Raw genomic sequence first — 17,198 nt, 5'->3', positions numbered from 1 at the left:
AAATAATCATAGTACTTAGATTTTTGTTGACAGTTGACAAAAATTCACCAAAAATAAAAACACCAATTGTAAAATTTCATATGTCAAATGAAATTGCTCCACAAATATAGTGCAAAAGATTTTAAATTGCTTTTTCGAGAAAAATCTAAAATATTTCCGACACCAAAATTACTGATATACGGTCTACACGCACGTCATGCAGATTAAGATTGTGATTTTCCGATCATAAGGGAAGAACCAAATAATTATATTGTAAGCTGATTTATCATGGAGCAAGTGGAAAACGATGTAAATCAACAAAAATGAATATTATGGAAGCGAAAAATAGTTCTTTTTACATTCAAAGACAGGATTTTTCAATGATTTTCATACTTTCTATGAGTTATTTCACCTTTTAGCCTAGAGCTCTAGATGTGACCTGGTGTTCGTAACATGCAGCTCTTGTTAACTGAGATTTTGATTTAGTACTGATATTAGATAATTTTGATGTAAAGCTAAAATTGCATTTTAAACCATTTCTAAGAAAACAAACAGAAATAGCAAGATAACTTTTTTTTTTCCATAAAAAATGAAAACAGAAGATTTTTTTACTTTATAAACTAGCATTAACATGTATCATTTATATAAGAACATTTGTTTAGTTTTTACAATGATAAATATTTGAGAAATCATTCAAACATGTAACTACACTAATGCTATATGGAATTTGTAAGTGATTTATAGTAAGGGCAACAGTTGGTGGGGAAATTGAAATGACATTTATACAGGTGTTTATAATGTAGCATATCAAAAACAAAAAAAACCCATTTCTCTATATAGATATATTTATTTAATCAATACCTGGAAACTCACCATAATCAGATGTTTATGTCTTACATACTGTCCATTACATGTACATACTGTCACTTAAATGTATATACCGTCACTTATATACCGTCACTTATATACTGTCACTTATATACTGTCACGTATATGCTGTCACTTATATACTGTCACTTATATACTATCACTTATATACTGTCACTTATATACTGTCACTTACATACTATCACTTATATATTGTTACTTATATACTGTCACTTATATACTGTCACTTACATACTATCACTTATATACTGTCACTTACATACTATCACTTACATACTATCACTTACATACTGTCACTTATATACTGTCACTTATATACTGTCACTTACATGTATATACTGTTACTTATATATTGTCACTTATATACTGTTACTTATATACTGTTACTTATATACTGTCACTTATATACTGTTACTTATATACTGTCACTTATATACTGTCACTTATATACTGTCACTTACATACTGTCACTTATATACTGTCACTTATATAATGTTACTTACATACTGTCATTTATATACTGTTACTTATATACTGTCACTTATATAATGTTACTTACATACTGTCATTTATATACTGTCACTTATATACTGTCACTTACATACTGTCACTTATATACTATCACTTATATACAGTCACTTATATACTGTCACTTACATGTATATACTGTCACTTATATACTGTCACTTACATACTGTTACTTATATACTGTCACTTATATACTGTCACTTATATACTGTTACTTACATAATGTCACTTATATACTGTCACTTATATACAGTCACTTATATACAGTCACTTATATACTGTCACTTACATGTATATACTGTCACTTATATACTGTCACTTACATACTGTCACTTATATACTGTCACTTATATACTGTTACTTATATACTGTCACTTATATACTGTTACTTATATACTGTCACTTATATACTGTCACTTACATGTATATACTGTCACTTATATACTGTCACTTATATATTGTCACTTACATACTATCACTTACATACTATCACTTACATACTATCACTTACATACTATCACTTATATACTGTCACTTATATACTGTTACTTATATACTGTTACTTATATACTGTTACTTATATACTGTTACTTACATTATGTTACTTATATATTGTCACTTATATACTGTTACTTATATACTGTTACTTATATACTGTTACTTATATACTGTCACTTATATACTGTCACTTATATACTATCACTTATATACTGTTACTTACATACTGTCACTTACATACTGTTACTTATATACTGTTACTGATATACTGTTACTTATATACTGTCACTTATATACTGTTACTTATATACTGTCACTTATATACTATCACTTATATACTGTTACTTATATACTGTCACTTATATACTGTCACTTATATACTGTTACTTACATACTGTCACTTACATACTGTTACTTATATACTGTTACTTATATACTGTTACTTATATACTGTCACTTATATACTGTTACTTATATACTGTCACTTATATACTATCACTTATATACTGTTACTTATATACTGTCACTTATATACTGTCACTTATATACTGTTACTTATATACTGTTACTTATATACTGTCACTTATATACTGTCACTTATATACTGTCACTTATATACTGTCACTTATATACTGTCACTAACATGTATATACTGTCACTTATATACTGTCACTTATATACTGTCACTTACATGTATATACTGTCACTTATATACTGTCACTTATATACTGTCACTTATATACTGTCACTTACATACTATCACTTATATACTGTCACTTATATACTATCACTTATATACAGTCACTTATATACTGTCACTTATATACTGTCACTTACATGTATATACTGTCACTTATATACTGTCACTTACATACTATCACTTATATACTGTTACTTATATACTGTCACTTATATACTGTCACTTACATGTATATACTGTCACTTATATACTGTCACTTATATACTGTCACTTACATGTATATACTGTCACTTATATACTGTCACTTATATACTGTCACTTATATACTGTCACTTACATACTGTCACTTACATACTGTCACTTATATACTGTTACTTATATACTGTCACTTATATACTGTCACTTACATACTGTTACTTATATACTGTTAATAACATATTGCCACTGACATACTGTCAATTAAATACTGTCACTTATATACTTTCATTTATAAAGTGTTATCATATCTAGTCTTAACCCTCCCCTCCCCCACCAAGAAAGTATACACTCGCTTTTCATGTATCTGCACCAAGTGCTATCCATGGCCTATCTCATCAATAATTATAAATTAGTCTATGTCAGAATATAAATTGGTATAAGATGTTGAACTGCAAGGGTTGACAGTTTATTACTCCTTGATATAGGTATACACAGTTTTACAATGTAACAGGGTACAATGTACTTAGTCCACATTTCGTGTGGGGTGACCCAGTGGGTCACAACTTTCACCTGTACCTCCATAATAATTTATAGGATTCCTTTACTCGCTGTGTAGGGGTTTTGAATCACTGTTCAAACAAAAGTCAAATTTTACCCGAAATCTCCTATACTAGTATACATTCTCTGTTCACACTACAGACTGTGAAGCCATGGAGGACGAGACGCCCGGGGTTTAACATGGATCGAATCTTCAGAACTATGCTCACGGGTATGAAGTGTGTGAAACCAATACGTAAACATGTCAATGTAGCATAGATTCATGACGGCCCATAAAGGATTCAAAGTTTAAAGAGAAATACAACTACATATATAGGATACCAATCTCCAGAACCGCAAGAGTAAAACATGTCAAATTCTCTAATCATCCTCATCAGAGGCGGATCCAGAAACTTTTCAAAAGGGTGGGTGGGTTGCGAGCTAAGGTTGTACCCCCCCCCCCCCCCCCACACCCAAAGGGGGATGGGGTGGGGAGCAAAACTGGCAAAAATTACCTATTTTGTTAAAATGTTCAATCAAAGGTGGGGTTGCAACCGCCATATCCCCACTAAACCCGCCACTGCTGATTTAGTGTAGATTAACGTTTGTTCACATCATGACTCCAAGGTAGGGAAGAGGGAGTTTTGGAATATGAGGAGAACTATTTTGAAAATCTTCTTCTCAAGAACAGCAAGTTCGTATGTTCGGACCCTGATTTTTGGGTCCGAGTTGGAGCAAAGGCATCTGATGTTTGGATACTACTAGCCCCCCCCCCCCTCTTCCTTTCTGAATTTTTTTCGGCGATAATTTCTCCGAAATGTGTGGTTTCCCTGTCTATCTTATCGCAATCTCGATTTACGTATGCCAATTTCTAAAACTTATAAAAAGAGTGAAAAAATTATATACAATGTAAATCAAAATTGGGATACCAGACAAGGAATCTACACATTTGCCGCAAAAAAAATCAGAGAGAGAGAGAGAGAGAGAGAGAGAGAGAGAGAGAGAGAGAGAGAGAGAGAGAGAGAGAGAGAGAGAGAGAGAGAGAGAGAGAGAGAGAACTTCAGGTGCCTGTGGTTGGAGTTACAGTAATGGTACCGGTTGATTTTTTTTTAAATTGAAAGTCTCAAACCAAAGAACAAGCTAGGATATAGTACACATCTACTCTAAGTATTTCTATGCAAGCAGGGGCGGATCCAGGAAGTGTGGTTACCGGGGGGGGGGGGGGGGTCACTTTATGAGGCAGTGGGTCTGGGGGCTATCATATGCATGAGGCCCCCAGTGGGTCCAAGGCAAAGCCCTGGTGGGGGTCCAGGGGGCGAAGACCGCGGAAGCTCTTGGATTTTACAGATTTTATAGGGCTTGAAATATATCTCCTGTTTAGTCATTTGTACTATATTCTATCATTTTTTATAAGGTGTCATTTTGATTTTTGGAAAAAATTAAGTTCTCCCGATGAAGTAACTGAAGAAATAAAAAGATTTAAAGATTTTGTCATTTATTTCTTCGGGAGTGGAAGAAATATTTAGGGGGGAGGGAGGGGCGCCGGCTGCGCCCCCCTTAAATCCGCCACTGGCAAGCCCTCGTGGGGGCCATGGGGCGAAGCCCCCGGAAGCTTCTGGATTTTATTGGGCTTGAAATATGTCTCCTGTGTAGTCATTTTCACTATTTTCTGTCATTTTCAATAAGGTGAAATTAATAAAATGACACAAATTTTAAGGATTTGGGGGAAAAATGTAAGTTCTCCCACTTAAAGTAATTCAATAAATCAAAATAATTTGTCATCTATTTCTCCGAGAGTGGAAGAAATTATTATTGTTCCTTTATTTTTTACATTTTTTTAAACAAGAGACCACGATTTACCTTAAATTTGAAAATTTTATGGGGGGGGGGGCACTGAAGGGGGTATAAGTTATAGCATGTTTATATTACAGCTATTATTTTCTAGGCTTGAAATTCATAATAACAAGAAAAAGTAACTGTTATCTCTAACAACAAGAGAAAGTAAATGTTGTTGAAGTCTTCTCAATGTTGATTTAGTGAGCTGTCCTGAATGTAATACGTCACTTGTGAACGACTTATCTTGATCCCCGAATACCACTTCCGGTTGAAATAGTCAACAGACGGTTCTTGCGGAGATGAATTTTATTGTATAAGTAGACAGTGTCTTGCCCATTGTGTCGATGAAGAAATTGAATTAAGTTTTTTATTAGGTGGACAATATCTCTCTGTTTTTATATTTCGATCTGCTTCCATTTTCTTCGACCTTGAGGTAACTTTTCATCACTGATGAACTGATACTGGGGCACACATGTTCCCGTGTTGTGAAGCTTAAGAAAATATTTGTGAGAATGAACTTGGCAAGAAAATGACCGAAGAAAGTATTCATTGACGTGGAATCGAAATAATTATGGCGGTTCATCGGGAGGAGGAGAGGTAACACTCTAGCCTTACTAGTAACTGTGTATGTAACTGTGTATGTAACTGTGTATGTAACTGTGTATGTAACTGTGTATGTAACTGTGTATGTAACTGTGTATGTGTACAATACTAGTAACTGTGTATGTATGTGTTTAGGTAACCTAAAAATGTACAATAACATACATTGTTTACATGACACTTGGAGGGACCCTACTCCGAAACAAAGACCATTCTTTTGTGAAAATTTAAAAAAGAAATCTATTTCACATATTAATTGAATTTACAAGATTTAGAATGAAACTGATGGACAGACATGAACAGCCACTCAGCCTGCTCAGGTAGTAGATCTAATTATGTGACAAGGCACTGGCACACATAAACAGATCAGGGGATCAGATGTTTTTGTCATTTTTATGTGACAACATGAACAGTCAGATCAGACCTAAAATAAAAATTGCTATGTGACGCTAAATTATACCCCTACCATACAATTTTTCCCTATAAACATATTGTTCAGGAGATTATTGAATAGACCTTGTTTTGGAGTAATTACTTCATTACGTAGGTAATGAATGACACAGAATATTAATTAACTGCTTTGACAGTGAAAGATTAGTCTTTCGTGTAGTCTGCTTTAATTCGTGTTTAATGTATACTAATATACTTGTAACTGAAATAGAGATTGCGATCAGAATGTTTGTGTACATATTTTTAAAATATAGTTTGAGAAAAAAATTTATTTCCTCTTGTGTTTTATGTGACAGACAGAAATTTTATACAACATTCACATCATATCTCAGATGATCGTGTGTATCTTTGTGACAGATAGACAGATGTAAATAGTCAGGTCAAGTGATCATGTATATTGATATGTGATAAATGTAAATTCTGTTTCAATTTTGTCCCAGTTTATTTATTTTGACTGGACTTGAAGAGTCACGGTGACTGCATCAGGTGATCTGGTGTGGTTTTTTGTGACAGTTCTATTGGTAAGATGTAATGTACAATGTATTTGGTTCCACAAAAAAATTATTTTGGTCAGCTACAATATTCTGACAGTTTCTTAATGTCAGAATATTAAAAATCAGCAGTCTTATATTTGCAATGTAGCGAAATTATTGTATTACAGCATATGCCACTCAAATTCATGATATTTACTTAGAATTAAACATAATCTACTTTAACACAAATTTTGACTTATTACCATGGGTTTGTTATAGAAATAAAATATAATATAATGTAGATCTGAAAGTTTTAATCTTGGCTATTTACAGTCACATTATAACCATAAATAATAATACCATATTTGTATAGCACCCTTTTCATACACTATGTACGCTCAAAGGTGCTTTACAATGCATATAATACCTTACAACAGAAAATGGCTAAAGCCTCTGAATGGAAGATAAATGAAAGGTATATGTGCCATATTTAAATGAATATTCAATATAATAGCTTGATCAGATAAGGAAGCAATCAAGCTAATTGCCTATTTATTTATATATAATCCTATAATAGGACAATAAACACCTCATTTGAACATATTCATGATCATGTGGCATTGCAAGTTGAATTTAGAAAGTAAACATATTTGGTGATGTGAAATCATGGATGGCCTGCAGGCTGTTATCGGAACGCATTCAGGGGAAAAAGACAATCAGACGGAGTATAGGGTAGGGGCCGGGAACTACTTTAAGCAATGGACGTGTGAAAGGGAGTTAAATGTCATGTTTAACATCAAATCTTTTTTGATAGGACTACATATTGTAAACAAATCCTATTCTTTTGGGATATATTTAATGATACTTTTTCCCGCATACTTGCATATATCCACCATAAACGTCAATCCTGCATAAATATGCATTAGTTCATGAATATGCATTAGAAAATTACCATTTTGACTTTGTTTTGAATAGATCAGTACTTCGTTAATACTAATAAATAATTTTTTGAAATTGTCAGATATTGCTAATTTAACATAGACAATAAATAGTTTACCATATTCATAAAATTTTAGTCTGGTTTCCAACATCAGTGTTTGATATGGCATGTATACTTTTAAATTGATGAGAAAGTTGTTTTACGAAAGTTTTATATGACATTTTAATGGGAATTAATTTTCATATTTGGTCTCTGAGGATAAAAAAACAAGTAAATTTAGACCTTGGGAATATTTTAAATACTTCAGGATAACCTAGTTATTTTAGTCTGCGGTGTTTGTCATACTTTGGTTTTTTATCATCATAATTATGTGCATGGTGAAAGCAGTTGGTAATGTGACCTCACATAAACATATACATCTGTGGTATTTGACATATCGGTGTTTGAGATACCAAAGTGAAGCTGTATTTAACGTAGTTAGATTATTCTAACTAAACACAGTCCTGTCTGTTGATACTGTATTTCTGTTTGACTGACAGATACATATGAAAACACAGTCCTGTCTGTTGATACTGTATTTCTGTTTGACTGACAGATACATATGAAAACACAGTCCTGTCTGTTGATACTGTATTTCTGTTTGACTGACAGATACATATGAAAACACAGTCCTGTCTGTTGATACTGTATTTCTGTTTGACTGACAGATACATATGAAAACACAGTCCTGTCTGTTGATACTGTATTTCTGTTTGACTGACAGATACATATGAAAACACAGTCCTGTCTGTTGATACTGTATTTCTGTTTGACTGACAGATACATATGAAAACACAGTCCTGTCTGTTGATACTGTATTTCTGTTTGACTGACAGATACATGTGATCTTCTATTACTGTGTTATGTCAGAAAACAATATGATTTTAGAAATAGATACATATTAATAAACTTGCTTAATATATATTGAAGTATGAAACTGGTTCAATATATTCATTTAAATGGTATGATTTGCACATGTTTGTATGATGAGGAGGCAGAATTTGACTTGAAACTAAGGTAAATGAGCATCAATGTTCATATTTTAGTTGATATATCTCAACAGAAATATTCAACAGGAATATGCCATCTAAAATTCAACAGTATATAGATTTTTTTTCTGGACTTGCCAGGGATATATTTGCATATAAGGAATTTCAAGTGTTGACATGTAGTCAAATTCAGCTGTCAGAGACAACCATTCATTGAAATGAGAAAGAAAGCAAGTTCTGAATTCTGTTCAAATTTTAGGTTACCTGAGTCACTCAGGTGACCTATTGCTGTTGGTCTTTGTCAGTCGTCATCCATCGTCCGTCATCCATCGTCCGCGTTAACAATTTTACAGTTTTAACTTCTTCTTGAAAACTACAGGGCCAACTGTTACCATTTTTGGTGTCAAGCATCTCCAGGATAAGAGAAATATAAATTGTGAAATTTATGACCTTACCACCCCTGGGACCTCATGGGTGGGACCAAGTTTGCTAAAAAAAAAAAAAAAAAAAAAAAAAAAAAAGAAACCATATTTTCAAAAATCTTCTTCTCTACCCCACACATGGGGAGAAAAACTAAATGCATGGTTATGATGTTCATGAAGCCCTCTATCAGATCTGTATAGGGAATGTAGTAATGGTTTATATGCTTCAAACTTCCATTTTCCTTTTCCTGTAATTGAATAGGAATTGTATGTATTTTGAAAAATCATAAACATGTGCACAAAAGACTGTGATTGGCTTATATGAGATTCCCTGTGTGGCCTGTCATACTCAGGTGACCATTAAGGCCCATGGGCCTCTTTGTTATCCCCCCCCCCCCCCCCCCCCCGAACAAAATTCTTGTTTGTTTTTAGATTCTCATGTTTACATTTTCTAATTTAAAGTGTTCAGGGATTAGAAAATGCAGATTTGAGGGTGTGTGAGTTGACTTGTAGAATAATATGTAGAGATTAATAAATAAAACTGTCAACATTGTCAAACAGCCATTATAGAGACATTGAGAACAATACACAGGCAGATGTAAACCATGTGTTTTTGGATTAATACCAAACTTTATTTAAGGTGATCAGTGTGTAAGAACAGACCAAACTCTTCATAGTACAATGAATAGTTTATTATATATATAGATTTATTTTTACATATGTGAGACATGGTAATCTAGTGTGCATTTTTCATTCCAATTTGAAATTTACATCACTAGACAGTTGCAATCTATCTATTGACTCGTGTGTATAAGTGCTACTGTTACATATTCATCATTGGAATAACATGCTGGATTATGGACAGAGAAAATATTCTCAGATGTCAATTTCATAGATTATTCTGGCAGTATTCCCACTCCATTTTGTGATGGTTCGGTTTGGATTCATGATGGTAAAGAATTCTTTGGCCTCCATAACATGAGGTTTTTTTCTTTCTGTATTTCTGCTCCGTTTTGTTCCAACTTAAATTCATTTAATGCGAGTCATTTTGCAGTCCATGGATCATGGATTTATGACACCCTTATTAATGGCTTTATTGTTCCGGAAGTGATTGCTGTTGACATTGGTGATCAATACATGTATTCGATATAGAATATACTGTAAAAGTGACTATTGACGGGGAGGGGGGGGGGGGGGGGGGGGGGGTGGGGTGGTCAAGTATGCGGGGTATTTTTCCATGTCAAACATTATGGGAAAATACGCAGTAACTGAATATAACTTATATTATATCAAATATCTTTAAGTATATGCATGGGGGAAATTTATGCTCTTATTATGTGACTGTGTTATAAGTGTAAATATTCCCCACGCATTAATAACTACTTTTACAGTACTGTCCGGACTATGTCTCATTTATGGGAGGAGAATTTTGTGTATCCCATGGCGAAGTTATCATGAACAGTAACAATTTAAACTTGACCACTTCCCATCTTCCCTTCAGCCACTACCAAAGGGATAAAAAAAAATTATTATGAATAAATGTATATAGTTTCACATAATGTCATTAATAAAAGCAAGTAATTCATTGACAGGACTTATGAAAATTTATATTTGTTTTAAAAAAATACAGGAAGACCTGCTGGGTGTGCTTTGCGACAGAGGACGATGATAATGACACCCCTTGGGTTAGGCCATGCAGGTGTCGGGGAACCACTAAATGGGTGCACCAGTACTGTCTCCAGCGGTGGATAGACGAAAAACAGAAAGGCAAAAGCACTGCTAAAGTGGCCTGTCCACAGTGTAACACGGAATATATCATCGTCTTCCCTAAACTAGGTGAGCTAAATATTGACTTTTCCTCTATTGGTTTCCCTGAATTGGTAAGCTAAATTGACTTTTCCTCCATTGGTTTAATCCCTAAACTAGGTGAGCTAAATTGACTTTTCCTCCATTGGTTTTCCTGAATTGGTAAGCTAAATTGACTTTTCCTCCATTGGTTTTCCTGAATTGGTAAGCTAAATTGACCTTTCCTCCATTGGTTTCCCTGAATTGGCAAGCTGAATTGATCTTTCTTCCATTATCTTCCATAAACTATAGGTAAGCTAAATTGACCTTTCCTCCGCTGTCTTCCATGAACTATAGGTAAACTAAATTGATCTTTCCTCCATTATCTTCCATGAACTATAGGTAAGCTAAATTGACCTTTCCTCCGCTGTCTTCCATAAACAAGGCATGCTAGATTGTTGTGTTGTCAGGGTAACGCTGAGCGATATCAAGAAGACCACCATACAGTCCGAGGTACAAACCTAGCTAGGTGTCAATGGACCGGCAATATCTTTACAAAAAATTGTATAATATTTCAATGATTCACTCACAAGAGAGTCAGTGCCCTCTTGCAGTATGACCACAAGAGCCAAGCGGTGTATGGTTCAAGATAGGGCGATAAATAGTGATTGCACAGTCATGATCACATTGATTTAATCTTTTTATATACTGGTAGTGTAACAACTTTACCCAGATATACATTGAACTTTCCTCAGTAGATTGTGATGATGACTTAAATCAGTGTCTGTCTGATTACTGCCTCTACAGGTGCTTGTTTTAAATCACTCGCTCCTGTTTGTGTTGTGGATGTCACAAATCTTTTTCATTGGCTCTCAAATGAATCCATTTTACAATTTATACTTTTGACTAATATAAAAATGTATTGCAAATACAATGTGGGTTAATGGGAAAATATTGTGCTGTTGATGTGTGACATTCAGTTCAAACAGAAGATTTCTTGTATTGATAATGCTATTAATGTGAAAAATGTGATAATGTAATAGTCTTAGACATAGCGATGGTACGATACCAATCCTACTTGTTTTATCTGTGTGGGAATTAAGTATCTATATACGTGTAATCTCAGACATGTATTGATAAATAATATATTCAAACATGTTCTTAGCTTAGAGCTATGTATTGTAAATCTAAATTATGTCTGTGCTCAGTTAATTAGAGAGCTATGTACTGTAAATCTAAATTATGTCTGTGCTCAGTTAATTAGAGAGCTATGTATTGTAAATCTAAGTTTCCAAAGAATAAGTCTAAAATTTGACAGAATCTGAATTGTTCAGAAAAGCTTTTTTTTTTAGGTCGAGATCACTCAATTGTGTGTTAACAATTGAATGTTCTTAACATCTTGATAACTACAATTCCAATTCTGTTCAAATTTGGTATGAACCATCTTTGGGACAAGGGGGACATAGATTATAAATTTCAGAATTTTCAGTAAATAACAGAGGTTCCAGACTCCATGATAGAGCCGTATTTATCGTCCAGTGAAATTTTATAAAAATCTTCTTTATTCCTGAATGTGTGGATAAACAAAAGTACATCATTATATGAACATAGGAGAGAGCTAGGGACGAGCTAAGTGCATAAAGTTGACACTTGATGACTTAATTGAACTTTGATCTTGATACTTTCTCCACCTCGAGAAGTAATTTTATGATTCTGATCCCCCCCCCCTTATATGAATAAGCAGTTTCACTCTCATGCTCTTGGCCTCCCGATCTCTCAAAGTAAAGTTCTGTTATTATATTTCTTTTAACATTTACTCTTGATACCCTGAAGTGCTAATTGTTTTAACTTGTGACTGAATTACCATTCCTAAGAGATTGCTCAGGTCTTTGGAAAACAATGCTTGGTGGCAGGGTAGGGCCTAATTAGCACCACCTCTTCCTGGGTATCCTAAGGTGGGTAAGGATTGGTTTGTTTATGATGGGCTGCTAATGCAGTAAGTTAGAAAATAATTATGAGTCATGACATTAAGCTAGAACAAATAGAGGATGAATAAACGCAAATAAAAATATGTTGACACACAATAAAAACATATTCCCGAATAAACGTCAGTAATTTTTTAATTGATAATTGTACTGATTTCCAGACTCACAAAACTTAAACTCTCGTTCTTTTGAAGTTTTATTGTGGTCCCTTCTAGTTTTCAGAAGTCACCCTAAATGTGAATATTATTTGAAGTATTGTCTATCGATAGTCAGTTCTGGTTTAGATCGAGGAACCAAATTTTGTCTGGGATACAGCATTACATTTTAGAGATATTTAAAAGAACGCACGATACAAACAAAAAATATAGCCACGTAGGGTAATTCCACTTGTTTCATTTTTTTATGCTATCAAAGTTACTAAATATGTAAATTACCCTTTCTTGTATCACACCCCGCATCAATCCTCAAACAATATTGGCCCTTGGGCTGATACTGAGGTAATGGATTAATATAAATGTAGTCATGAGAGTGATACTGGAAAAGGTTTTCTCTATTTCTATACATATTCAATAACCCCAAAAAGTTAATATTTGTTTCTTATCACGCCTCAGACAAATTTGTTAAAATCTAATTGGTCAGATCTTGGTCACATGATGCCATGAAAAAAAAAACGTATCATGCGAGAAAAATCTGTATTGAGCGAGTAATTTATTGTCGGGTTCGACTTGCAACCGTGAACGAATCTTTTATATAAAGACTTTTGACTAAGTTGTATGACATAGACCCCCTTATATACAGTTAGAGGTCTTCGACGTGATAAATTTGTTACACAGTTAGTTAGTGACCTGATAAGGAAAAATACATGGTGTGAAAAGAAAACCCTTATCAGGTTTTCTTTTCACACCATGTATTTCACTAACTAACTGTGTAGCTAATAATATCCGGTGTATATTCGGTGTATCATGAGAAACGTTTGCATTTACTGATGGATATGCAACAGACTAAGATTGTGAGTGAAATGATCTTTCAGGTCCAGTGGTATACATCATGGACATCATGGATAAGATTATTCACAAGGTCTGTCCATTCTTGGCCGGCGGCATCGTGGTGGGGTCGGTGTACTGGACTGCAGTAACCTATGGTGCTATCACTGTTATGCAGGTAAATGGTCTTATAAAGTGTTTAGTGGATAAAAAAAAGTGGTGCAACATATAGCTAAAAACGTGGTGCAACATATAGCTAAAAAAAGAGGGATGCAACATATAGCTAAAAAAAAGAGGGATGCAACATATAGCTAAAAAAAGAGGGATGCAACATATAGCTAACAAAAAAGAGGGATGCAACATATAGCTAAAAAAAGTGATGCAGCATATATCTAACAAAAAAGAGTGATGCAACATATAGCTAAAAAAAGTGATGCAGCATATGGCTAACAAAAAAGAGTGATGCAACAAATAGCTAAAAAAAGTGATGCAGCATATAGCTAACAAAAAAGAGTGATGCAACATATAGCTAAAAAAAGTGATGTAACATATAGCTAAAAAAGAGTGATGCAACATATAGCTAAAAAAGAGTGATGCAACATATAGCTAAAACAAAGTAATGCAGCATATAGCTAACAAAAAAGAGTGATGCAACATATAGCTAAAATAAGTGATGTAACATATAGCTAAAAAAAAAAAAGAGTGATGCAACATATAGCTAAAAAAGAGTGATGCAACATATAGCTAAAAAGAGTGATGCAACATATAGATAAAAAGAGTGATGCAACATATAGCTAAAAAGAGTGATGCAACATATAGGTAAAAAAAGTGATGCAACATATAGCTAAAAAAAGAGTGATGCAACATATAGCTAAAAAAAGAGGGATGCAACATATAGCTATAAAAACAATTAAGAGTGATGCAACATATAGCTAACAAAAAAGAGTGATGCAACATATAGCTAACAAAAAAGAGTGATGCAACATATAGCTAAAAAAAGAGGGATGCAACATATAGCTATAAAAACAATTAAGAGTGATGCAACATATAGCTAACAAAAAAGAGTGATGCAACATATAGCTAACAAAAAAGAGGGATGCAACATATAGCTATAAAAACAATTAAGAGTGATGCAACATATAGCTAACAAAAAAGAGTGATGCAACATATAGCTAACAAAAGAGAGTGATGCAACATATAGCTAAAAAGAGTGATGCAACATATAGCTAAAAAGAGTGATGCAACATATAGCTAAAAAAAAGTGATGCAGTATATAGCTAACAAAAAGAATGATGCAACATGTAGCTAAAAAAAAGTGATGTAACATATAGCTAAAAAAAGTGATGCAACATATAGATAAAAAGAGTGATGCAACATATAGCTAAAAAAAAGAGTGATGCAACATATAGCTAAAAAAAGTGATGCAACATATAGATAAAAAAAGTGATGCAACATATAGCTAAAAAGAATGATGCAACATATAGCTAAAAAAAAAAGAGTGATGCAACATATAGCTAAAAAAAAAGAGTGATGCAACATATAGCTGCAGTTGATGGTAGATAACGGCTTAGAACACTGTCCCTTAAAAACTGAATTTATACCAGGTAAACAGAAACTTTTTTCTGGAATCTTGTGTGGAAGAAATTCCCTACCAGTGACCTTTTGAACTTTCATTTATAACCCTGATAGCCTATTTGAACCTAGGACTTTATACATATCATTCCTGACAAAATTTTGATGAAACATAAATGTTATGTAGAATAGAATTCAGAATTACCCTGCTGGTAACCTTGACCTGTGTGAAGTAATGTAAGGTCTCATTCTTGCAAGTTTCAAGGATCTCGGTAAAGAGATGTGGCTATATAGATCTCGTACACAATGCTAAACAAACACAAAGCAGCGTATATACACAAACATCTCTTCACAACTCTGCTGAAGGCTGGAGAACATACTATAAATACGTCATATTATTCGTAGTCCTTTGTCAATGAAACATTTTTTTAGCACAAAGATCACAAAACAGAAATGGATTCAATGAATTGATCAGTAATGTGCTGGACCAAAAAATGTTTCATGTTGATTTTATATTTTGTTATTCTCATGAAAAGCTGGTAGGTCTTTATCATCTTTATAAGCCACTGTTTGAAAGCATTAGGCCAGACCAAATTTTAGATACTGTCTAAATGAGTTACACACATTTTATGATGCATATAATCTGTGATATCTCTAAATGGATTACTGCAACTGACCATAAGTGTCCAGCCTGGTGTGAATTGTTCATCTGCCTCTGTCCATTAAATGCACAACAAATGGCAACGATTTGTAGAATTGAAACTTAGTCTTTGAAGTTTAATGTGCCTCAGACATAGAAAGTCTAATGAAGAAAATTGTTTTTACTCTCTCTATCTGCAACTTTTACCTGGTGTCATTATTTTGAATTGCACAAGATAGAGAAATCTTAATTTGTGGACTGAAAGGTCAAGGTCAATGTTATACATCAGTTACAGGTAAAAGGTCATATGTAACATTTACCACAATATCACTTAGCCTTGGCAAGGCACAGTGCTTCACAAACACAAGCCACTGGAGCAATATGAAAAAGGAAACTAGGAAGAATTGTTACAGCACACTAAAACTAATGTGTCCCCTTCCATTTCACATAATTTTGACCTTACATAAAAAGTCAAGGTCAAAGGTAATCAAAAATGGCATGTAACACACTATCTTATGGTAAACCAACATACCAAATATTAAAGGCCTATGTCGAAACTCTAAAGACAAAAAAGTCATGGTCTAGACAAAAAACGCCCCCAAAATTCTATTATTTGACCATTACATGAAAGGTGAAGCTAACAAACAGTAATCAATTTCATAACTCCTATAAGCATAAAAGGTCACGGTGAAAGGTCATAAAAAAAATTATGGCTCAGACAAACTTTGTAGGAGAAGCGGAAGAAGAATTCACAATAAAACAATATGTCCCCCTTCTGAAGGGGAGACATAAATATCTGGAACAGGCATTATTATGGTGGCTGTGTGACATGAACACATGTTCTGTAAATTACAATTCAGCTGCCAGTGTGACAGGAAATGAACATGACACTATTACATAATACTGAAATGTCAACAGATGACTGAGACATGCTGCATGTCAAGGAACTCTATTTATAGTTCTTGTCCTGTATAGAGATCAAATACAGTACATTCAAATCCTTTTCATTCTTTAATTTTAGCATTAATGAATTCGAGCACTCTGAGTGCCACATGCAATGTTGTCAAAATATTGTAGTTCGTATTGATTAACTTAAGACATTTCATTCCCGAGAACACAAAAATTTCCTTAATCTTAACTTTTCAAATTTAAGAAA

The 17,198-nt window shown here is 33.6% G+C and overlaps 1 protein-coding gene across 1 annotated transcript in view; it reads left to right on the top strand.

Annotated features, from left to right (window-relative positions):
• The first annotated feature begins 5,405 nt into the window (after positions 1 to 5,405).
• The window catches only part of LOC125657733 (E3 ubiquitin-protein ligase MARCHF5-like), a 42,344-nt gene continuing 30,551 nt past the window's right edge, over positions 5,406 to 17,198 (top strand). Inside the window, exons 1-3 of the mRNA XM_048888479.2 lie at positions 5,406 to 5,761; positions 10,708 to 10,913; positions 13,878 to 14,008. Coding sequence (XP_048744436.1) covers positions 5,736 to 5,761; positions 10,708 to 10,913; positions 13,878 to 14,008 — 363 coding nt within the window. The 5' untranslated portion in view covers positions 5,406 to 5,735. The remainder of the gene's footprint in view (positions 5,762 to 10,707; positions 10,914 to 13,877; positions 14,009 to 17,198) is intronic.

The sequence above is a fragment of the Ostrea edulis genome, chromosome 9, assembly GCF_947568905.1.
Source record: "Ostrea edulis chromosome 9, xbOstEdul1.1, whole genome shotgun sequence".
NCBI lineage: Eukaryota > Metazoa > Mollusca > Bivalvia > Ostreida > Ostreidae > Ostrea > Ostrea edulis.
The sequence above is the reverse complement of the archived record's forward strand: the minus strand, read 5'-3'. Positions and strand labels throughout refer to the sequence as shown.